This window comes from Sus scrofa, chromosome 18 (assembly GCF_000003025.6).
Source record: "Sus scrofa isolate TJ Tabasco breed Duroc chromosome 18, Sscrofa11.1, whole genome shotgun sequence".
Taxonomy (NCBI): Eukaryota; Metazoa; Chordata; class Mammalia; order Artiodactyla; family Suidae; genus Sus; species Sus scrofa.
The window spans coordinates 33,720,714-33,745,625 of record NC_010460.4 but is presented as its reverse complement, the minus strand read 5'-3'; the positions used below and the strand labels follow the sequence as shown (position 1 = coordinate 33,745,625).

General features: G+C 41.8%; 1 protein-coding gene across 10 annotated transcripts in view; it reads right to left on the bottom strand.

Moving 5' to 3' along the window:
- Positions 1-24,912, bottom strand: part of DOCK4 (dedicator of cytokinesis 4) — a 456,170-nt gene that overhangs the window by 133,743 nt on the left and 297,515 nt on the right. For all 10 annotated transcript variants that reach the window (XM_021079277.1, XM_021079281.1, XM_021079279.1 and 7 more), the window contains 7 exons: positions 19,805-19,961; positions 13,910-14,007; positions 13,722-13,805; positions 13,165-13,265; positions 11,009-11,090; positions 9,066-9,236; positions 3,919-4,111 (listed from right to left, as the gene is read on the bottom strand). In XM_021079277.1, coding sequence (XP_020934936.1) covers positions 3,919-4,111; positions 9,066-9,236; positions 11,009-11,090; positions 13,165-13,265; positions 13,722-13,805; positions 13,910-14,007; positions 19,805-19,961 — 886 coding nt within the window. The remainder of the gene's footprint in view (positions 1-3,918; positions 4,112-9,065; positions 9,237-11,008; positions 11,091-13,164; positions 13,266-13,721; positions 13,806-13,909; positions 14,008-19,804; positions 19,962-24,912) is intronic.

The window sequence follows — 24,912 nt, the reverse complement described above, 5'->3', positions numbered from 1 at the left end:
CCATCACTAACCAGTTCATTTCTGCTGAACAGAATTCAGCTTAGAGAAGCAGTTATCTTTGCCATACTCAGTGTTCTGAGAAATGGAACTGTCATGAAGGCAGTCAAGAATTAAGCACTTTGTCTTCAGCTGAATACATACCCAGTTGATACCCTGTAGTACTTATCACTCCTTTTTTTGCCCTGTTCAGCTTTATACTTTTAATCAGGAAATTGTCATTTGTAATTTCCACCTGGCCAAGATGCATGTACTCACATAACTACAGCTCTTCTGTGTGCCATGTATTTTACTTCCAATAAACACCAAATTTCATAGATTTCTGAGGGATTTTGACCTTCAAGGAGCTATGTCATCACACTGTCTTTGAATCTGTTTTACCCATATGTCATAGGCAAAAATAGTCATCCTCCTCAAAGACCTCTAAATTCACAGAACCTATGAATATGCTTTGTGAAAAGAAGATGCTAGATTAAAGGGACTTGGCAGAGGTGATTAAATTAAGGATACTGAGATGGAGAGATTATCTGGGATCATCCAGGTGAGCCCAGTGTAAACGAAGGGGTCCTTACAAGTGAAAGCAGCTAGACACAGAGAGGGATGTGAAGATACTACCCAGCAGGTTTTAAAGACAAAGGAGGGGCTGAAACCAAGGAATGCAAGTGGCCTCTAGAAGATATAAATGGCAAGAAAAAAATTATCCCCTAGACAGAAGAATGATGCCTAGACAGAAGAATTCTAGCCCAGTGAGAAGCATTTGGGGACTTCTGCTCTACAGAAATGTAACGTAAGAAATTTGTGTTGCACTAATCCACTCAGTTTGCAGTAGCTGTTACAGCATCAGTAGGAAACTAATACACCAAAACGAAGTCTAAAATGTAAGTCTGATATCACTGTATTTTTGTGATGCTATTCATTTTTTTTTTTTTTTTTTGTTCATGGTTCCTTGGTAATTTTTTTTGACCACTTTCCATCATTTAGTTACAGTTACTTCTGGGGAAATATGACAAAAGTGTGGCAATCGAATTATAAACTCCCATTAAAAAAACTTTCCTTGGAGTTCCAGCTGTGGAGCAGTGGGTTAAGAATCCCACTGCAGAGGCTTGGGTTGCGGCAGAGGCACGGGTTCGATCACCATCCTGGTGCAGTGGGTTAAGGACCTGGCATTGCTGGAGCTCAGATTCAATTCCTGGTCAGGGAACTTCCATATGCCGTGGGTCTGGCATTAAAAAAAAAAAAATCCATTCCTTATTGTAAGAAGTGTGTGCCTGTGTGTGTGTGTTTGGATGTGTGTGTGTGTGCCTGTGCACTTGTGTTTTTTTAAGTACAGGTCAAATGTGTTAGACTTTATTTTTCTACCTGTTATTCTCAGTGGATGACTGCTGGAATCTATGTTCTCTGCATCCACACCAAGCCCTTACAGTTTTATATGGTCCCTTTTCTTCTTCCTCTAGTGAGACAGAATCTGCTTACTTTTGTGAGGTGTGCCATGGCCCTTGTAGGGATCATACTCTCCTCTTAACCACCAGCCAAGGTATCCTACCCAGTTCTTTGGCACGATCTATGAAGCCAACTATCTGCACTGCACGTCTTTTCCTACAAGAGCTCATCTTTGAATGGGACAACACAGATATGCCCCATCTGTTCCCCAAGTCCACAGTCTCTGACTTAGCATTTCAGAGACACTAGAAACACTTCCAGGTTTTTCTAACACTACTGTGGGATCCCACATGATTTAAATGCAGGGTAGTTTGAGTTGTGGAAGGACCTGCTGTTTTCCTCCTTCCAGATGTGCCCTGTCACTTGTACATGATGGTCTATTCCTCGGTGGGTGAGTCACTGAATGGCAAGCTAATGGCATCTTCCTGGGGCACTGGCGGAAGTCGATCCTCTTACCAATCTGCACACGGTGCAGCTTCTAACTGGTCCACTGATTGGGAGCTGCTTTTCTTCTCCAAAGTTTATGCTTCCCCATAATCATCTTCCCTGGGGAGTGTCCCAGGTAACACGGGAGGCGGGTCTCCCCTCCCCCTCTTCCTCCTCCATACCAGTGTCACCATCACTAACTAACTCCCAGCACTGGCTCTGAACCTCTCCCCAGCTCACCAGCTCAGGCCCTTGAAGGTCCCGTTTTCCTGGGTCTCTTCCACCCTGTCCCCGATAAATAATCTCACCACCTCCCACAGAAACCCACTATCTTTTCTCCTGGATTGTAGCCACTTCTTTTCATATTTCCTAGGTCCTCATGTCTCTACCACCTACTGAATGAACATCAGTGATCAACAAGGGACTGAGTCCGCAGACAGAACACATCTCCCAGGGGCATATATATGTAATGAAGGGTCTCCCCAAATAATTTCCTCATATTTGAAAACAGTTTTCATTATTCATGCTGCTCAGACTTGAACCTAATAAAGAATTATCTTGTCAGTGAGCAGGAACTATGGTAGAAATTACTGATTTCTCTGAGAGGGGAACGAACCCTTCTTAGGTTGGTAAAAACAGAATTAGTGGTCTAGCCAACTGGTACCTGGTACCTGGTCTGAACCCTTATGCTCTCCACTTCACACCCCCTGCGCCTAACCCCAGAGGCAGCTTTAATCACTACAGAAGACTCTCTAGGGCTCCTAGGGGTAGAGTTTGAAAACTACTCTAAGAAATCGCCAGGATGTTTATTTATGTGGAAAAAATCAGAAGGATGAACTTTATTTCACAATGTCTGAAGTGCGGTTTATTTCAGAAAAAAAAAAAGAAGAAACATATTAACAGTCTATCAAGAGGAGAAACATAAATTAACCATGAATATTTCATCCAGTGGAATACTAAGTAACAGTCAAAGAAAACTCTAAAGCTATATCTAGTAGCATGGATTAATATAAAATTGTAATATTTGTCAAAAATAAGCACTCTACAGAACGACATTCAACATAATGTCGTCATACAAAGACTAAAAAGACGAACAAATTTCGAAAGGGTTAAAAAAAAGTATTTTTCATCTCTATAGAATAAAGACATAGAAAATAGGAATGAAATATTGATAGAGAAAATTTCTTTTTTTTTTGCTTTTTAGGGCCGCACCTGCGGCATATGGAGGTTCCCAGGCTAGAGATCCAATCAGAGCTACAGCTGCCAGCCTACACCGCAGCCACAGCAATGCTGGATCTGAGCCATGTCTGCGAACTACACCACAACTCATGGCAATGCCAGATCCTTAACCCACTGAGTGAGGCCAGGGATCAAACCTGCAATCTCATGGTTACTAGTCGGATTTGTTTCTGCTGTGCCACAACAGGAACTCCAATAGAGAAAATTTCTATGAGGGAAGCAAGTATACACAGAAGGGCCTATTTCCTTCCTTCCTTCCTTCCTTCCTTCCTTCCTTCCTTTCTTTCTTTCTTTCTTTCTCTCTCTCTCTCTCTCTTCCTTCCTTCCTTCCTTCCTTCCTTCCTTCCTTCCTTTCTTTCTTTCTCTCTCCCTCTTTCTCTCTCTCTTTCTCTCTCTTTTTTGGTTGGGGTGTGCAGCAGCTTGATGTGGCATCTCAGTTACCAGACCAGGGACTGAACCATGGCCACAGTGGTGAAAGTGCTGAATCCTAACCATTAGACCACCAGGGAACTCCAGAAGCAGGACTCCCCTCCCTCTCTTAACAAGGAAAAAAGCATACCCTATGCTACAACCTGTTATGATTAGAATCAATTTAATCATTAGAGGTTTCATTCTTTCTAGAAATAAATTTTTAATAGTCGTATTTTTTTATCTGGCTATTTAATACATGCATTCTAACAATCCAAATAAATAATGCCTTTGAGAACGCAGTTTCTAGTTTCCTTTTTTAAAATTGCTTCTGCTAACCTATGGCTGGAAGATGTAAAAAATGGCTTTCTAGGGACATTGTTTCATTCAAGACACCCACTGCCTTACCTGGGTTGGTATAGAGCTGGCTTTCCACGGTTTTGCCAATGCACTGAAGTTTGACAGCCTGCAGGGCGTCGTCCACGTGCACGATTGTGGGCAGACTGCCCAGGGTGTCCTGTACCAAGTTGGCCACTTCTCGGACATCAAAGAGCTTCAGCAGCTCTGAGTACACGGCTGGGAAGGAGCTCAGAAACACAGCCTTAAAAAGATGAAACTTAAATCAACCCCCAGATAAGCCCTGAGAAATCAGCTATAAAATGTCAGTGAGTTTAAGACTGTGACAAATATTTTTGAATGGTAGGAAAATGAATGTAAAATGCTTCTGGTACCTAAAACTTTAAAAAGGCTGAAAAGGCAAATTATAGGGGGGAAAAAAAAGTGTGCCAGGATAGAGCAATTTTTCAAAACATGCAAAGGCGTAACACAGTGAAAACTGGGCAGTTCTGGAAAACAACTGACATTAGCAGAATGATGGGCAAAACCATCAAAGAATCAGTGGAATACAGCATGATCAAATGGAAAGAATGCTCAACCAAGACCTGAACTCTAATTAGTTATGTTACATTCTTTTTGGGAGAAGCTTTCTGAAGTGCTCATTTAAATCTCAATTACCTTTAAGAAACCAAACACATGTATTCCCTAAAGCACACAATTCATGATTAAAGAAAAGAAACACAGGACATCAGAAGGCCCGAGATGACCTAAATTATGTGTAGGACTAGCCTGGCTTCTAATCAACTCTGTGACCTTGGACAAATCAGTCTAAACCCTTAGGTTTCAGTTTCATCACCTCTCAAATGACAAGATCATTAGAACAACACCTTAGGTTGCTTCAAGAGCTATTGTAAACCCAGAACGGTCTGTACTAAGAATATTCTTTACATAAAGAAACCCAATTATTATTTTCTAAGGGAGAAAAAAAAAAAAAAGATGCTAGCATCAAATCCTGAGGGACATACTTTAAAAATTGGGCTAGGACGGTACAGCAAAACAAACTCAGCCTTTTAAAATTTCACAAAAGGAGGGCAATGGAAGGAAAAGTCGATCAGCCTCAACCACCTGGTGAAGAAAGGAGGCACATGTTTCTAATATGCTGAGATTCAAGGGCAGGCTGGCTTACCAATGAGACCTGACACCAGCAGAAAGTAGGTCAAGTCTACGTGTGCTGATGATTCAAACACAGAATCAAATTCAAATTCATGGAGTTTGGTGTTTATCTATACAGCAGCAACAAAAATATCTAGAAGAGCCAAAATCTATTTTTGATGTCAGAACCATTAGAATACTTAAGGTGCTGGGGTCAAGAGCTATGCTCTTCCTTTGACTCTTAGAAATTATAGATTTACTTGAATGCATTTAAAATTAATAACCCGATACTTCCTGGTAAAGACTATATTTATAGAACTTCATTTCACTCTGCAAAGAGCTGAGTCATACAGATGAAGTTTAAAAAAAAAATAAAATAAAATGAAGCCAGGTCTCTGTTCACTATAAAGTCACCTAAGTTGATTTTCTTCAGGAATCATTACCTATTTTTACCTCTTTGCTTCAAAAAGTATTTGAATGGGCCTACAATGGAAGACACATTTATTAAAAAGGATAAAGGAACACAGACCTTGTGATGAGGGCAGACAAAAAGTTGTACATGCATCTAAGATAAAAATTTTTACTGCAAATAACAATAAAAACAATTTTGTTTTGACCTTCCTGGTAGCCAAGACAAACAGAGAAGGATAATTAATAGGAATTAGAGGCAGAGTCTTGGGCCTCAACTCCTTCTGCCACTCCTCTTCTTTGCTTGGGGTTTCCATGGTAGGGAACTGTCCATGGATTTGGAAAACAAGATCCACTGCATACAACTGAGTTAGCCTTCAGTCCTGCCCGGGGCAAGACTCCCAAAGAACTGGCTTTAGGCCAGGAGGACTAACCTCTACTAGGACCAAGATGGCCAGATCTATATAGCAGATCCATTGATTCAACCTGAAGGATTGCTGGGCTGGCTATTCTGCCTCTAGGAGAAGGAATTTGCCCTGAGCTGTAGCCCATCTGGAAAATGTGCAAAATGGATCAAGGAAAGTGGGTTTTTGTCTTTAACGCAAAAGGCAAGACCAGTGGATATGGCTCTGGACATGGTAGGCAATGTCTTAAGAGATCCCCATGAACTTGGTCCCCCGATGTGGTTCCCATAATTGTATTATGCTATGCAGCAAAAGGGATTTTGCACATGTAATGATTCCTAATCAGCTGATCTTAAACTATGGAGTTTATCTAGGTGGGCCTGACCTAATATACAGCCCTTAAATCACAAGTTTTCTCTGGATCCTGGTGGGAGAAGGCATAGAGACCTGAAGAGACTGACATACCATGGCTGGCTTTGAGGATGGAGAGGCCACACACCAAGGAATGACAGTGGCTTCTAGGAGCCGAGACCACTCTATTCCCCACCCCTGCCACCTCCTGCCTCGGCTGATAGCCATCAGCTAGGAGATGGGACTCTCACTCACAGGGAAACTGCTAACTGCCAAAAGACCCAGAAAGTGAGCCATCGATGCCTCCAAATAAGCCATCAGTGCCAACACCTTAATTTTGGCCTATGTCAAAAATTCAACCAAGCCTTCTGACCTACAGAACCTGAGCTAAGAAATGGGTGTCATCCAAAGCCATTATGGTCATTGGTTCTGCAGCAATAGAAAACTAACACCGTGGAACAGAATGGTGACACCTTCCTTCTTGGAAGAGAGCTATGAAGGCACGGGGTCAGAAGGGGGACTTGGAATGGGGAGACGTGTGTAGCATTCTCCCCCTCCCAAGATACGGAGGGACAATGTCCTCATTGCTTAGTGAAGAAAACTAAGCACCTCCTCATTTTATATAAAATTTCCCTTAGCATCAACCCAAACAAAAGTACCACATCAGAATTTAACAAACATGGGATAATGAACAAAATAATACAGAAGGACTTCAGTAGAGTTTATGAAGATACTCAGAAACTTTATGTACACATTTTATATATTATCTTATTATCTCTTGATAAAAAGCTAAGGGCCAAAAAAAGACAAAGTCTGATTCTTTCTTTCTTTCTTTTTTTTTTTTTTGGTCTTTTTAGGGCCGCATCCATGGCATATGGAGGTTCCCAGGCTAGAGGTCAAATCAGAGCTGTAGCCACCGGCCTACACCTCAGCCACAGCAACACCAGACCCAAGCTGTGTCTACGACACATACCACAGCTCATGGCAACGCTGGATCCTTAACCAACTGAGCAAGGCCAGAGACTGAACCTGTGTCCTCATGGATGCTAGTCAGATTATTGTCCACTGAGCCATGATGGGAACTCCAAAGTCCGATTCTTTGAAGGAGCTGCAGTTGTTTCACTATCTTGATGGAGCTGCAGAACTCAGAGCATCAAGAGCAGTGGAGGGCAGTATGATACACAGAACAGGAGGCTGCTCTGCATTTTGTGGCCCAAAGCATCTCAGGGTGACTGCTAGGATTTGGTGGAAACATAACAAAGGTAAAAGAATATTTCTCTAACTTTAAAGAAGAAAAAACGTCTCTTGAGTGCTTAGGAAGGTATCTCATGGAGAAACTATGACTTAAGGTTACTCTCAAGAGTAAGAAAATATTTTTCAGAGAAGAATTAGATAAGTTTTGTCCCTGTAGCTGACAAAAGTTGTTGTTGTTTTTTTGTTTTTTTTGTTTTTTTTTTTAGAGAAAATCTCAAAACGAAAACACAAATTTTCAACAGCTTTTGTAAAGTAGTGAAATTCTGAAGGAACATTTGCTTAGTGTATTGGATCTGCCTTTTCTTTTTTTTTTTCTTTTTTTAGGGCTGAACCTGTGGCATATGGAAGTTCCTGGGCTAGGGGTCAAATCGGAGCTGCAGCTGCTGGCCTACACCGCAGCCACAGCAATGTGGGATGTGAGCCGCATCTGTGACATACACTACAGTTAATGGCAACACTGGCTCCTTAACCCATTGATCAAAGTTAGGGATTGAACCATCATCCTCATGGATACTAGTTGGGTTCGTTTCCACTGAGCCACAACAGGAACTCCTAGACTTGCCTTTTCAAATATCAATTTAGAGGGGTTGGATAGTGGGCAATTCGACACTGAGGTCTCTGGCAAGTTTCCTAAAGTATAGTAATTGTACTGCTGATAAGTGAGGTCAAAATGACATTTAAAAAAGCCTGTATCCTTGCCCAGATGGAAGATCAGTCCGCTTTTGCAGGGATGAAAAAAACAACAAGAATAGCCCCCTGAAAAGTCAGAGAAGCATGATGCTATTTTTGGAGGGTTGGTACCTTTCCACTGTTTTGCCATTATATGTAATGCCTTCCTAATGTCAAATGACACCCAATTAAAATGATACTCTTAGGGATCTAGTTTTGTCTCCTAATCTCCCATTTTATATCCCAATTCTCAATAAGTCTCCAGTCTCCGGGGGATGGCAGTAAAGAGGCTGCTTCTCCATCTGACAGGCTTGTAACCAAGTTTTTAGAATTAAACATATACAAGAAGGATTAAGAAAGTGTAGAGAAAGATATTCAGCCTTATCTCTTGGATCATGTTCAAGGCCACGCTACTTGGAAAGTGGATAGATGCTGCTCTTAAACAAAACATGACGAGCTACTCCTGGTAATAGAATTTGGCAGCAACCACTCAGCACTGGACATATAAACTCAGTCCCAGGACAATTAGGGTCAAGTTAAAGAAGACAAAACAACATGCAGTTTAGCCAAGTCCAATATAATGAGTCTCAAGTCGACAGACTGAAAGGTAGCACAAGGCTTGGGGGAAGACAACCGCGGCCAATTGGCTCTCGTGAAACTCGTTCCCCTCCTTCCTTCCCCCGGGCTGATGGTGACAGGGTGTCTCTAATCATTAGCACGTGTTCTGGAAACTGGAATGGAGACCAATGTAAACTAAGAGGCTCTCCATTCAGTCTGAGGAAGAGCAACGCAACGTCTGCTCGGCTGGAGCTCAGAAGCTGGGGGCTTTTTAAAAGTCTATTCAAGGTCGGTTAAGCCACAATGTATAACCTGGAGCTACAGATGACTGATGCAGAGAATATTCACTTATGCTGCTGTGTAAAAATAAATAAATTGGACTCATTTTGCTTCTATTCAGCAGAGATGAAAAAAAAAAATTACCTGTGATTGAGATAATGCTCCAGACCCTTTGCTCTCTTGTGACAGAAAAAACCGGACTGACATGAGAAGCTCTTGAATGCAGCAGCGAAATTCCTCCTCATTCTGTCCGCCGGTGGCGAGGGAAAACAGCCTCCGAGACTGAACTATGTACTTAAAAATGTATTCTTGGGCCTTAAAACAAAATTTTTAAAATGTTAGTTTCGAAGGAAACCAAAGGTGTTTATTTAACACTGACATGGCACAAAAACACAGTACATTAGACTTTAAAACTGGTGATGTAAATAACGAATTCCCTGTGAGATTTTTTTTTTTTTTTTTTTTGCCTTTTCTCTCAAAGGCATATGGAGATTCCCAGGCTAGGGGTCCAATCGGAGCTGCAGCCACCGGCCTACGCCAGAACCACAGCGACATGGGATCCAAGCCGCGTCTGCAACCTACACCGCAGGTCACGGCAACACCGGATCCTTAACCCACTGAGCAAGGCCAGGGATTGAACCCGCAGCCTCATGGTTCCTAGTCGGATTCGTTAACCACTGAGCCATGACGGGAACTCCCCTGTGAGATTTTTGAAGAATATTTACTCGTAGGGAAAGAGTCATTTTTCTCTGATGCCTAATGAGAGGAAACATAGAATTTTTAAAATTCTATGTAATTCTCAAGAGGTATGAACATTAACTGTCTTTTGATCCTCAGATGATTTTTAATTTAATTAATGCAGAGAGAGTCTGTTTTTCAAAGATCATTTTGCTTAGCTGGTAGGTACTCTTGCCACTTGCATTTTACCTTCTGTTAGACCAAAATGATAAATTTATAATGAGTAAAACGCTTTTTTTTTAGAAATGAATACCTGTGCATTTTTATCTACTAACTTCAAATGGGGTGTATTCAATTATACGAATCAAAAGACTGCCAGGGCTGTTACTGGACAATCCCTTTAAGAATCTGTACTCTAGGGAGTTTCTGTTGTGCCTCAGGGGGTTAAGACCCGACACAGTGTCCGTGAGGATATGGGTTCGATCCCTGGCCTTGCTCAGTGGGTTAAGATCCTGCGCTGCTGCAAGTTGGGGTGTAGGTCACAGATGTGGCTTGGATCTGGCACTGCTGTGGTGCAGGCTGGCAGCTGCAGCTCCAATTCGATGAGCCTGGGAACTTCCACATGCCACATGTGTGGCCTTAAAAAGAAAAAAAAAAAAGAATTTGTAGTCTAGGCGTTCCCACGTGGGAATCCAACCGCGGTGGCTTATGTTGCTGCAGAGGTGCGGGTTTGATCCCTGGCCCGGTGCAGTGGGCTGAAGGATCTGTCCTTGCTGCAGCAATGGGTCAGGCAGCAGCTGTGGCTCGGATTCAGTCCCCAGCCCGAGAACTTTCATATGTCACAGATGCAGCCATAAGAAGAAAAAAAAAACCTGCATTCTATATGAATATATTTGCAAATAAGGTATAAGCATCTCCATATATACTAAACACACAGGGCCCAGAGATATGGGCAGTGTTAAACCATGAAACCCAGTAAAACCTCCGGTTTCCTCCTGGGGATCCCTGCTGTGCCATCCCATTTCCTCTTAAAATTTCAGACAAATGGTCCTCAGGTGGTTTCTGTCAGGATGGTAGAAGCAAGAGCCAGGAACGCCTAAGCTTAACCATCCATCTGTAGTCTTCTCTTCTTCTGAACCCTTCCTCCTGCCCATCCTAGAGTTCAAGTATCTGGAACCCAGAGAGGTAAAGATTCAATGCCGAGCAGACCCTAGGGGGCGAGCCTGGCAAAGTCCCTTTCAAATTTCATCAGCTCTGGAGCAGCCATAAACTGATTGAGATCCCTGAATTGGAATGTCAGTAATATACCTTCACCACTCACAGTCTGCACAGAGAAAACCAACTAGTTGAGGCATCACCAGGCAACAGCACCGCTGGACTGTGATCTGTTGTCAACAGCGGGGCCTTACCTTTAACACCTCCTGGATGTGCTCCTGTCTCTCAGCTTCTGTGATCCTGTCCACATACCACTTGAGCACTTTGATGAGATCTCTAAAATACAGGGAGAAATGTGCAGAAGGTAGATGTCATCTCGCTCTCAATTAAATGTCAACAAATCAAATGCTAATTTTTGTCACGGGGAGGCTTCTTTTCCCATCAGTTCTCACATTTCTCTGCCAAAGTGCTATAACATCATAATTTCACCAAGTCTGCATATCAACACCACTACCCCTTTGGTGAGGCTGAAGAGAGGAAGGACACTTGCAGTGAGATTCCTCTCAATCTGGACACACTCCATCGGCCCTGCGGTTCCTGGCAATGTTTCCAACGGGCGAACACAAACATCAGTGGACAGGACTCTGGCCCAGGGATTGCCTGCAGTGCCATGGTCATGGTCACCCTCGGACAAGTGCTAATTGGGATTCCCTCCCCAGCGACTCGGTAAACAGTTGGATGAAATATTCAGCGGGAGGCAAAAGGGGTTGTGGGGAGGGCTGGTGGTAACACGACCCCACTTCAAATCACTGGCAGTAACACATCCCCCCTTCAAATCACACCCCCACGGATTTATCAAGCCAGTTCTCTGACCTGTGGGGAGAATAATTTATCAAAGGGTGCCTTAGTAAATTCCAGGAAAAACAAGGTTCCTTGTTTAATCCCCAACTCATCCCATGCTCAAGTTTGTGGTCATGTGACTTTTAACACTGGTCAGTTCTTGGTTTCTAGGAAACAGCGCACTTTTAAAAAAATGCTCCCCTTTTCTCTTTGTCTGGGGAGAGTCCATGGATGTGCGTGCAGGTAGATGCTGCTGGGAGAGCTACTTTGAAGCCGATCTGTCATGCGTTTCTAGCCATCCACCCACAGACCAAGAAGATTCCACAGGCCTTACTTGTCATATTAGGACTGATGAGCCTGCCTTCCGGGGCAACCTGAAGTTTTAGAAATTATACCCCTGCTCTCTAGCTTCCAATGCCCCCTCACATCAGGGCCCAACTGACGAAGGGGCAAAGTCAGGCCAATATTGCAGAACTATCTCTGCTGTTACATTTTATCTTCTGAAAAACTCACGTTGGTGGGGGAGGGTTCAGACTTGCAAAAATAACTCCATGCATTCAAACGTCAGAGGCGTAAGTCTTACCATGCCAGGGTAGAGAATGCCCAAAAGAATGGGATCGAATGCTTCTCTGGTTACCTACTATCTTTATACAGCACATAGATGGGGGGGCAAACCCCCTGATTCTGTGCTCTTGTAACCCACCTCTGGGAACAGATAACTGTGCATGTATATGCTCATAGATGCTTAAAGTACAAGGTAAAAAAGCTGGCAGGATAGCAATGACAACACTGAAGTGGGGGGACAGAACTTTGGGGTACATTTCAGGGCTGTATGTAAGCAGGACCCCCAAACCAGGAAGAAGCTAAGCACAGGGTAGAAAGAGGGACATTGTGGCCTTCTGGCAACTATGGACTAAGTGGCACAGAGGATGGTACCAGCTAAGGTCTGTCATTATTCATTCCCTTTCAGCCTTGTTCGCATAATCTCAGCTGATAGGAAAGGACCAGCAGTTAAAACGGCAGCTGGTAACTGGGAGAGTCCAATGCCTCAGTTGCTTGCAGCTAGGGACCAGGTCTTTATAGGATCAGCACAAAGTATAGTGCCTGGCAGGCAGCGGGTACTCGGTAAATACGGTCAGATGAATGAACAAATGATTTTAAAATGGTATGACGGCAAAGGCTATTTTCTCCTCATATTTTTTTCTTAAAGACAGATAGAATCATCAAGGAGTATAGTGATTAAATGGGGTTCTTGACAACTGGAGTGAAATAACCAGACCTTTTAGACCAAAGACTATCAAGTGAAATAGAGACAAGAAGAAAACACTTTATATTTTAGGTTTCAGGAACAGAATTCAGAAAGTCCTTTTTTCCCCCTTTTAACCAAAATAAGTTTTAGCCATTAAAAAAAAAAAATGTGAGAAAGGAAGATACTGTCTCAAGAGACACTTCAGTGGTTGTGCTTCATTTCTCTCTACACTCCCGTTTAAATTTTCCTATATACCGGGTTCTGCTTTAAAAGGCTCAAAAGAAACTGCTTTTAAACCAATTATAAGATAAAGGGCCTTACCTGTATGCAAGTGCCCCAGCAAAATGACTCTCAATATAAGTGTCCATTACAGGTTTAAAATGATGAAATTTGCTATCTTGCAGCAGATTTATTATGTGAACCTTAAAAAAAAAAAATCAAAATGGAGCTTTATAAAACTGAATGCAAACCAAGATTTTTTTTTTTTTTCAGCAGGGGAGAGGGGGTTCTTTTTAAGTGAACTCATGCTATTAAGTGCACATTTCTAAAAACAGCCTTATAAGAGTTAAGGCTAAGAGACAGGACTTGCTGATGTGGCTCAGTGGGTTAAGAACCCGAGGGTTAGTATCCATAAGGATGAGGGTTCAATCCCTGGGCTCGCTCAATGGGTTAAAGATCTGACGTTGCCATGAGCTGTAGTGTTGGTCACAGACATGGCTTTGATCCAGCGTTGTTGTGGCTGTTCCCTCGCCTGGGAACCTCCACATGCTGAGGGTGCAGCCCTGAAAAAAAAAAAAAAAAAAAAAAGGAGAGAGACAGAAACAGACTAAAGACTGAGAGTTAAAATGAAGATACAATTAAAGTGAATTTAAACTCACCAAAGAATCAAACACTTTCGACCCATATTTTTGGGAATTTTCATCTAAAATTCCAAACAAGGTATCCAGTGTATCTTGTAGAAACTGTTAAAGAAGTAAATGCATAAGTAAAACATCCTCTATCCTTCCTCTCTAAATATTCTTTATTGTAGGAACTTCTAAGCGAGGGAGAACAAAATAGCATATACCTTTACTATCTCTGAGCCATCGATTTCTTTCAATTTAGAGAGACAGCCTGTGATCTTGTCTGGGTGGGTTCTCCATTTCAAAAGATCAAGCATATCACCTTTGCAAAGAGAAAAGGGAGATTAATTGCCTTAATAGATAATAGTCTCTCACATGAAAGGGTATTTCTGGTAAACAGTCAATACTTAAATATGCTGCCTCCTGTCACCCAAGGAGCCAAGTTGCAGGCTCCTCTGACTAGCCCTCTAAGACAATATTTATTACAGTGTATTCCAATTATTCCTCCCTTCCCAATGCCCTTGAATTACAAACTCCTACTTATCCTTTAGCTGTTTTTGCTCCCACTGGACTGTAAACTCCAAGAAAAATAAAATCATGCCACACTTGGCCCTATCATCATCCTGGCACCCAGAATAAGCACAGCAGACATGCAGCAGGAATTCAGTGTACACCGGCTGAATGATTTTCTGCCTCCTCCCATTAAAATGGCAGATTCTTGGAGTTCCCGTTGTACCTCAGCAAAAATGAACCTCACTAGTATCCATGAGGCTGTGGGTTCCATCCCTGGCCTCACTCAGTGGGGTAAGGATCCGGCGTTGCCGTGAGCTGTGGTGTAGGTCACAGACGAAGCTCAGATCTGGTGTTGCTGTGGCTGTGGTTAGGCCGGCAGCTACAGCTCTGATTCAACCCCAAGCCTGGAACTTACATATGCCAAGGGTGCGACCCTAAAAAGTGAAAAGAAAAAAAATAAATAAATAAAAGGGAGATTCTTGAGGGCTGAGAATGTACTTCATTCATATTTGTGCCCCTAGCCCCCAGTGCTCTGCCTAGCAACCAATTCCACCTGGCAATGAAGGTCTCCTTGATGAGGTGACCCAAGCCTAGCATGACTAGAAGGTCCTTGCGCAGTGACGGCAAGTCCAACCAATTGTCAGTCCATCTGGCCTGGAGGGCTGGGTCCTTGACTCCATGGTCATCATCCATCCTAGACTCTGGGCAAGCGCGGGGCCAGCTCTTCAATTTCCTCCTCTCCCTGAACTGGCAACATGCGGGCCCTTGAGAACCTCTTCACCTGGTGAGGAAGCAAATCCTTCCCTCGCCTTCCCTGGGCAGAAGCTCCCAAACATGGTGTCTGCCTTTGCTTGTCCCCAAAGGGAACAGGGAGGCGGGGGCTTGTGGAGGCCAACGACAGCAGTAAGAACAGACAAGGCTCATGCAAGCGGGATGTGCCCAGGGCCGGGGCACCTGGCAGGGCTGGTCTCCTGGTGCTTATGTGGCTGAGCGACTAGAATGGCCAAGAGGGACACTGGGAGGAATGTTCTACTTCAAAGCACCTGTTTCAGGAGAAACCTGAATGGGACCTGCTGAGAGACAGAAAGGCCAACATGGAAACAAAAACCAAAAAATTAAAAAAACCAAAACCAAAACCAAACCAAACCCAATGACAACTCAAGAAATCAAGAAAGTAATTATGATGAGAAAGCAAATATGATGCGGTAAATAAAGATGAGAAAAAAAGCCTAAGAATCTCCAGAGGAAATAGAAGCACCCTCCACCAAAGCCAGATTCAAGAGAAAAACTTCACAAAGGACTTAAAGGTAAGACATTTTGTACAAAATAGGAATGTTTAGCTATAACCTATAGAGGTAGGAGGGGGAAGAGAAGGATTTAGAATTAGAAAAAATGAGGGAATTTTAAAATAATGACATTGAAACAGATTTATGATTATTTTCCTAACAGAAAATCCTGAAAATGTTTAATATTCCTGTCTCACTCAGACATCCTGGAGGTATGATTGAAACCTTTTAAAAAGTGATTGGTTATATTTAGATTAAATTCTCTCTGGGGTGAGACCCTCGGTGGCAGAGGCGGCCTCCATTATTCTCCTTGTCTGTTTGCTGCCTCCCCCCTGCTTCCTGCATCTAACGTCAGGATGCCTTCCTTCCCTGGCAGCACCCCGGCTATGGCTCCCCCTGCCATTCACTCCCCACCCCCACGCCACCTCCAGTCCAGCGCTTACTCCAGCCCCCCTCTCTCTTTCCCTGCGCTTTAGAGGGAGGCCGTCTGCAAGGGCATCCAGGACACTGCCCAACGTGGGGGGTGGAGAGTGTGCAGTGGAAGGAGGCAGCTCCACCGGCTTTAGAGCGGCACCACCAGAGGCAGCAGTGGGGGACCAGGCACAGGACTGTCAGCAGAGCCAGACAACAGATGACAGTGGTCCAGACCATCAGATCAGGATGGGGCTGTTCACCTTTCCCGAGAGAAGTCTGGTGACTCTCTAGGCTGCTCCCAAAAGAGCCAAAAGGAGAGCAAAGTAGTGTGTCTGTCTGGACAGAATTAATCACGTACGTATTCAGAATTCAGTCAAAATTATCCTCTCTTAGGTCTCTATGTTAGCCATGAGAAGATACATTAGTGGCAAATTAGGAGCTAGGACCTACTACTGAAAACATGAACTTTATACATTCCATTCAATAGGCATTTGAGTGAACACTGTATGCCTAATCTACCAAATGCTATAAAATAGGCAGATGACATGATCTCTCATCCTTTTTTTTTTTTCTTTAATGACAATTTCAGGAAGAAATTGAATAAACCACCCATTAGTTGAGGGAGAAAAAGATGTGGGGAAGTCAGTATCTGCACAAATGTTAGACTGGATTTAAGTACTGTTTTTATTTTTTTCTTAATTTTTTTTTTTTACTTTTTTTTTTTTCTTTAAAGTTGTGTTCAACAGCTGAAGGAAGCCAACAAACAAGTAAAGTAATTTCTTCCCTGATCTCTATTTTTAAAAGTTTAAAACAGCTACCTGATCTGGCAATCACAGATGTCCAGCAGAGCGCTCTGGCCTGGGCAGGCTATATATGAATGACAGTGGAACACAGAGAAAATGTGCAGGCAGACACACCTTAGGGACTCTCAAATGCAGATCTGCTCTAGGAAACTGCTCTTAGAGACTACATCACTTACGAAACTGTAATGGAAATGGGATTTGCGTATTTTCCAAGTCTCGTAAAATGAATACAAAGCAATTTAATTCCAATTTGGAACTGGATTACTTCTACACAGAGATGTGTGTCTGGCATGTAAATTTCAGAAAGATCAACTAACTTCCTTCCTCCTTCCCATCTCTTTGAAACACACTATTCATTTCCTGGCTCATTTTGAGCCGTCTTATATTGACAAGGTTAAGCAAAGTCAAAATGATAATTAAGCACTTATCAGTCTCCGAAAATAATTTTCCTTCCATACAGTGAGATTTCAACACAACGATCTCATGAATAGGTTATTTACCCATATTCATCTGCAAATGTTCTCTGCTTTTACAAAGTAGTAGCTTCTAATTGTCAGGATTTGGTTCTATCTTAAGTTCACAATTCTGTCTAATATCCTAAGCCCTAGAACTAGAACAAATTAGGATACAGGGCCAAATATTTTAATGGCAGAGAACCTACTGTTACTTTGTGTCATTGGAAGAATAATGGCCCCCAAAGACGTCCGTAGTCTAATCTCCGGAACCTGTGAGTAATTTTACCTTATATGGCAAAAGACATTTTACAGATGTGCTTAAATTAAAGATCTTTTATTTTAAATGATTTTTATTTTTTTCTACTATAGGTGGTTTACAGTGTTGTCAATTCTCTACTGTACAGCAAGGTGACCCAATCACACATACACACACACATTCTTTTTCTCACATTATCCTCCATCATGCTCCATCATAAGTGACTAGATATAGTTCCCAGTGCTATACAGCAGGATCTCGCTCCTTATGCATTTCAAAGGCAATAGTTTGCATCTATTAACCATAAATTTTAAAGACCTTTTAAAAAGGGGTACTGTCCTGAATGATTCAGTGGCCCCACTCTCATTACAGGACTTCTTCAAAGTTGGAAGATGGTCAGAGTCAGAGAAATTTAAAGATGCTATGCTGCTGGCTTTGAAGATGGAGAAAGAGGGCAGCAGCCAGGGAATGCAGGTAGTCCCTAGAAGCTAGAAAAAGTGAGTAAAAGGATTCTTCCTGAGAGATTCCAGAAGGAATATAGCCCTGCTGACATTATGACTTAACCACTGATCTCAGATTTTTGACCTCTAGAATTGTAAGATAATAAATTATTGTTGTTTTATGCCAATAAATTTTATAGTAATTATTAGAGCAGCAATAGATAACTAATAAAAAGCTGAAGATATTCTATTGGAGGCAATCAGTTAAATGTCAACCTAGGCTAAGAGACATACAACCAATCTCCATGAGATGAATAAAAATTCCACCTAAGGGAGTCAATAACATGCAGATTTTATTATCTTAACAACCTCCAAAGGGTTAGACTGGTCCCATAAAAAAATGCCTGAGGTTTGGTAAATGCTTTATAATCATTACAGAGTTCTCTCAGTGAAGCTTTTATTTAACCACTGTATACTGATAAAATCTGATATAATGACATAACTTGGCAATAACCACCTTCAATCAAATTTACTTAAAATCAATTATATAGTTGATTTTTAAAAAATATTTCTCCAACAATACTTTTGGAAGAGGAGGAACAAAATCCAATATAAATTCATAAGAATCAACTGTCATTTGCCGATGTCCTAAAAAATGTAACAGTAGCACTGCATGAGAAACTGAGTGGTATCTTAAAAGTGGTCGTTATTATAATGCCCCAATCTGCATCTTTTCTCATTCCAGGTTCTAAGAAAAGAAATACATTTCTTGGCCTATGACACAGAAGAAAGAACTAATAACACAAAAGCTTAAGCATGGGAGCATTTTCTGACTCATAACACAGAACCCTGAATTATGATGGTTCGACTTAGGGTTTTTTTACTTTGGTGTGAAGGTGGTATGAAATCATTTAGAAACCACACTTTGGATTTTGAGTGTTGACCTTTTCCTGGGCCAGCAACAGGCCAGGCAGTGGCAGTGAGGCACGGCTCCCAGTCATGTGATCACGAAGTAAACAATCCACACACTTACAACCATTCTGTACCCACAGGACCATTTTGCTTTTCACTTTCGGTACAGTGTTCAACCAATTAAAGGAAATACTTCATACTTCATTATAAAATAGGCTCTGAGTCATATGATTTTGCCCAACTGCCAGCTAATGTAAGTATTCTGAACATGTTCAATGTAGGCTAGGCTAAGCTAGGATGTTTTGTAGGTTAGGGACAATAAAATGTACATTCGACTTACCGTATCCAAGTTACCACGGGCTTATCAGGATGTAACTCAATCCTAAGTCAAGGAAGAGCTGTACCTTATTATGTATGAAGTGATTCGCTTCAACATAATGAGTGTGACTTTCTTAATGTGGCATTCACGCTGCTTTCTAGAAGCCTGGCATGGCACCATGGAGAACTCAAAAATGTTTAATTTACTTCCTTCATTACAGACAATGTTTTCATGACAATTTGCCAAGGAGAAGAACTTGCTTTATTAATCATAGCTTGCTAAACAACCACTGACGTAAAAAAGTAATGCTAGAATAGAAAAGCAATATCCATCTAATTAAACAAAAAACAGCATTTATTCTAAAGCCCGCAATTAGCACTGTTTATGGAGCTATAAAACAAGAGAGATTAAAGTGGTGGGAATCTTTGCCTTTTTTTTTTTTTTTTTTTTAAAGCAGCTGGGTTTTGATGGTTTATTTGAAGCATTGTGTGTCTGGGTTCCAAGAGTGGGATAACTCTGTAGCCCTTAAAACTACATGCATTTAATTGATCACTGGGTCACAACTGTTTCCATTTTATTGGAAATCACAAACAGAAGGATCAATGATTTTTCTAGTGCAAAATTCTTAAATATAACATTGATGTTTATTGAATATGCCTACCAAAATTCATGAGTACTTAAATACAAAGGCTTGAAAATAAAAACCAGTATCATACGTTACCATTTTGTGTGAGTTTTGTGGAACAGAGAAAAGATGTTATCCAAAAAGACTCCTTTGTGGCCTTCATAGCTTGATTATTATTCCCCAGGAGAATGCCCTTGGAAAAGGGAAGTTTGAGGTAGCGGGTAGTATCCTGAAGATTTGTGTTTTCTTCACACTATAAAAAAAATAGTTTAAAAAGGGGGGGAGGTGGAGGAGAGACCTCATGAGAATTATTAATCATAATATCCATTTCTAGCATTTATGAACTGGGAAATATTCCAAATATCATTACAAATAGAATTTGGCTTTTAAGTAAAATGTAATGCAAATGTCTACAAGGAATTACACATGGATTTTGGACTCAGATCCTTGTGGGTTTGAACCTTATCTTTGTTACTTCCCACATGAGTAACTGCATCAGGTTATTTAACCTCTTGGGATTTCTGTTTTCTATCTCTAAAAGCTCACTGTGCTGTCATAAGAATTACATTACATAAGGCTTTTAAACATAGTGCCTGATACATTGAAAGTGCTCAAATCACACTGCAGTGGCTGTGGCATTTTAAAAAAGTGTTTAAATTCTTCCAACATTTCATCTGAGACAGATATTAACTCCTTACTTTGAAAACTGGCAATTAGAGGACTCTGCATCGCAGGGTAATTGAATAGCCCCCCTATGTTGGGAAATGTCTACTGTACAGAAAATGCCCCAGCCAACAAATGTAAAAGGAATTATGAACTTTAAAAATATTGTTTCCTATCCCTAATGTAATCCTTCCTTGAGTCAAGGATTGTCACTTAGTGCTAAAACCAGCAGGAGAAGTGTTGATGAGGAAATCAACATTCAAATGATGCCAATGTAGCAACATACCAGTGACCTCCAATGGGCAAGGGGACGAATACAGCTGCACGTGGGGGGACGGGGAGGTCAGCACTCAACTGCAGGGCAATGCAGAGAAACACATCATCATCTGTACTGCCTTCTCACCAAAGCGGTGGAAACCTGACGCTATTACACCTAGAGATTCAACTTCTACTTCACAGGAAATACGAGGGACAGCAACGTGCTGAGCGTTACGGGGAAGCAACCAGACAAATCTAGAAGGCGGCACTTGCCATAGGATGCCTGGCTTTGTCTCTTCAAGTTTTATGAAAAAAGGACTGTTCTAAATTAAACAACATTTAAGAGAGAAATAGCTAGATATAACAGAGTGGTCCTGGATTTGGATAAACACGCTAAAGAGGATTTTTTTTTTTTTTGAAATTTAAATAAGTTCTGGATGAGATAAAAACTAATGATTGGAAAAGTCCATAACTGACCAAAAAAAGTAAACTAAAAATATATATAAATAAAGATATGTAAAAAATATATAGAATGAAGCAAGCTAGATATCCTTCAGTACATGAACAAAGGAATTAATTATTGTACATCCAGAAAACTAGAATACCATTCAGTGCTCAAAATAAATGAAAAGACATGGGGGAATCGCAATGCATAATCACCAAGTGAAAGGAGCCAATCTGAAAAGTCAACATACTATATGATTCCAACTATGTGACATTCTAGAAAGTACAAAACTACGGAGATAGTAAAAAAGATCAGTGGTTGCCAGGGGTTGGGAGAAGGAAAAGAGAAGACTAGGCAGAGCTCAGAGGACTTGTATAGGGCAGTATGCTATTATAACGATGAATACATGTCATTATACATTTGTCCAAACCCACAGAAGATACAAAACCAAGAGTGAACCCAATGGTAAACTGTGGATTCCGGGTAATGATGAAATTCAATGTAGGTTCATCCTTGGTTTAAAAAAAAAAAGGACCATTCTGGGGAGGGATGTTGATAATGTGTGGAGGCAGAGAGTGGACAGGAATTTCCTGTACTTTCTCAACTTTACTGTAAACTAAAACTGCTCTTTTCAGAAGTCAATTAAAAACATATCATTTGGGTTTAAAAAAAAAAAAAAAAGTCCATCCAGGAAAACATCCAGAAGGATATACACTAAGGGGTTAACAGTTAACGTCATCTGGGAGTTCCCGTCATGGCGCAGTGGTTGACAAATCTGACTAGGAACCACGAGGTTGCGGGCTCAATCCCTGACCTTGCTCCGTGGGTTGGGGATCCGGTATTGCCATGAGCTGTGGTGTAGGCCGGCAGCAACAGCTCCAATTAGACCCCTAGCCTGGGAACCTCCATATGCCGCAGGAGCGGCCCTAGAAAAGGCAAAAAGACAAAAAACATCTCATCTGGGTAATGAGAGTCTGCTGTTTTTATTTTATTTTTATCTGTATACTGCTTTTGTAATGAAGGGGATTTTAAGTTAAAACTTTGAGAAGAAATATTTTAACAGATATACAACTGGTATAGTTTAGCTTATTTTGAGTATAAATTAATATAGTTTTAGGAACGTTATTTCTTAAACTTTGTATATTTTCAAGGCCAGTGTCTCAGTAACAGGTAGGAATTTAAGCAGGGAATCCCTCTGGCTTTCTAGACTACTTGGTGTGATTTACAAAATTAAAAAAAATAATAAAAAGTAAATCTTTAAGAAAGACCTGATATGTTCAGAGATGGAGAACTGGGATATGACAAGATGTTCTTCCCAGCACACCTGCCCACCAACAGGAGTACCAAGAAACACAACAAACAGCCTCCGTAATTTGCTTCTCATGTTATGACTCCAAATGCCTTCTTTTATTACTACAAGATATTTCATTTAGACAGAAGAATGTATGTATGGTTTAAAGAACATTTATAAAGTGAACACGTCATATGCTTTCCTCAGAAAAAATGCTTAGGCAAAGTAGTGTTCTGGAACCCAGAGACACTGTCTCCCTTTTCCTTGGTCTTGTTCAGTGGTATCAGGGTTTGGAGGACAGCAAGCCATGCGTCACAGGGCCCCTCAGTAACCTGATTTCCTGTCTGGACCTCGTCTGTGGGGTTAGGAACATGCTGTGGTCTGCCATCCCCAGCCTGACTTGTGCTGTGTAGGCTGAACCACTACTTCCTTTTGGGACAGGAGGCTCGTGCAAACCCAGTCTGGACACTGTCTCGCTATTTCCAGGCTTCCTCCCCAGGAGCTGCATGCTCTGGTCTGGTATGCGCCATCTGTTCACAGGAGTCCTGCCCCTAGAGACAGGGCTTCTCCCCGTACCCACCCCCTGCCCCCGCCAAAGACAGCCTGGCTCTTGAGCACTTCTCAAAGCGTCTTAGGATTCTTGCTTGCTGTGCTCGTGGAGCTCAACTGGCAGTCAGGGACTGACCACTTCTGTGATGGAAGACGCGATGGCTGTGTTGTGCCTGTAGGGGGCACTGTAACCACAAGTCCTGGCTGCCTTCACTGGGGCCAATCTTGATGACCTGATCATTGCCATCTGTTCTTGTTCACTTTACTTCTCCCCCAGCCTGTGGGGGCCAAGACTGCAGCACCAAAGTCTCTCTGGTTCTGAGGTATGACACCTTGATAGCTTCTCACAGCTAAACTCTTATCACCCTTATTCAAGTACAAAAAACAACAACTAATAAAACATCACTTTGGATAGAAAAGTTATTTTAAGAACTTCCACCAATAAAACTGGTGTGTGTATATGTGTGTTGTGTGTATCTTAGTATTGGTGTGGGGAGGAAGTGGGAGGGGGCAGGAATTCTACCCATCAATTCAGTAAAGTACATAATCACCCTTTGGTCTCTATGAACCTTTTGATATAATATTTACCAAAGCTTTAGAATTGATTTTTTTTTTTTTTTTTTTTTTTTTTTTTTTGTCCAGTAGGAATCAAGGCCATATGCTAGGTATTGGGGTTAGAATTTTAATCTATTTCTGAGGAACTTAAATGGGGCAGGCAGAAATTACACAGAAAATCTCATTGCTTATCTTCTCTTGTCCTCTGAGGTTTTCCATGTGCATCCTTAACACATCACACAACTCTGGAGATTTTAAAAACAATTCAAGCAACCATCATTCATGAGGGCTTACTAAACGTCAGGCTGAGCACTTTGTATTTTCTTATTCAGATAATAATCCTATGAGGTGGGATATTGTAACCCAAAGAGCTTATGCGACTTGCTCAATGTCACAGTGTTGGTATGTGTCAGAGCTTGGACCTGAACCAAACTTTGTGGTCACACCTACTACACAACATAGTGGTTGTGACCACAATTGCTCTTCCACTATTGTTTTAACCAAGTTTTGAGTTTTGCTACATCAAATTTAAAATTGATTGATTATAGGTAACATACTAAATGTCAGGTATGGCTAAAAAAGATATCCCCACCCCCGCAACCCATGCCGACTTTCGTTTTCAAAAAATAGGGTATGTTTGTGGGAGATATCCTGGGAGAGAGAGTGGTCTGTGCAGCTGAAGTAGTTTCATTATTTTTAAAAATAATTAATTTTGGGGGCGTTCCCATCATGGCTCAGTGGTAATGAACCCAACCAGTATCCATGAAGATACGGGTTTGATCCCTGGCCTCACTCAGCAGGTTAAGGATCCCGCAGTGCCATGAGATGTGATGTAGGCTGCAGACAGGGTTCAGATCCCAAGTTGCTATGGCTGTGGCGAGGCCCGCAGCTGCAGCTCCAATTCAACCCAAGCCTCGGAACATCCATATGCTGCAGTTATAGTCCTAAAAAGACCAAAAAAAAAAAAAAAATCCATCTTTAAGAACATCCTAACATGTTTAGAGAAGCAGAATCAGATTATTAGAAGACATTCTTCTTAGCATACCTGCCTGTAACAAAAGTACCAATAAACACAATCGGCAGCCGAGGAGTCCTCCTGTGAAGTGACTTGTCTATGGCCTAGAATCATCTAGGGAGTGAAAGGGGTCACGTGATCTGGATGCCAAGGGGAGGAGGAGCAGTGAGGAAAAGAGGAGGCATGACAGCAGAGCCTGGGACCCCAACAGATGACTTAAGAGATCACCGGTTCATTCCCTCGAGGAGAGAGAAACTGCAGAACCTGCAGACAAGAAGTGAGGTTGCAGAGCAGCAAATAATAGAAATGGGTTCCAGAAGACAGGCCTGTAGGTAGGGGCAGGGGCAGGTGTCACAAGGGTTTAAACCCAAAAGCCTGTCCAGACTCTTAAGAGAAAATGCAAAGCTCACCAGCCAGGGAGTGAGGAA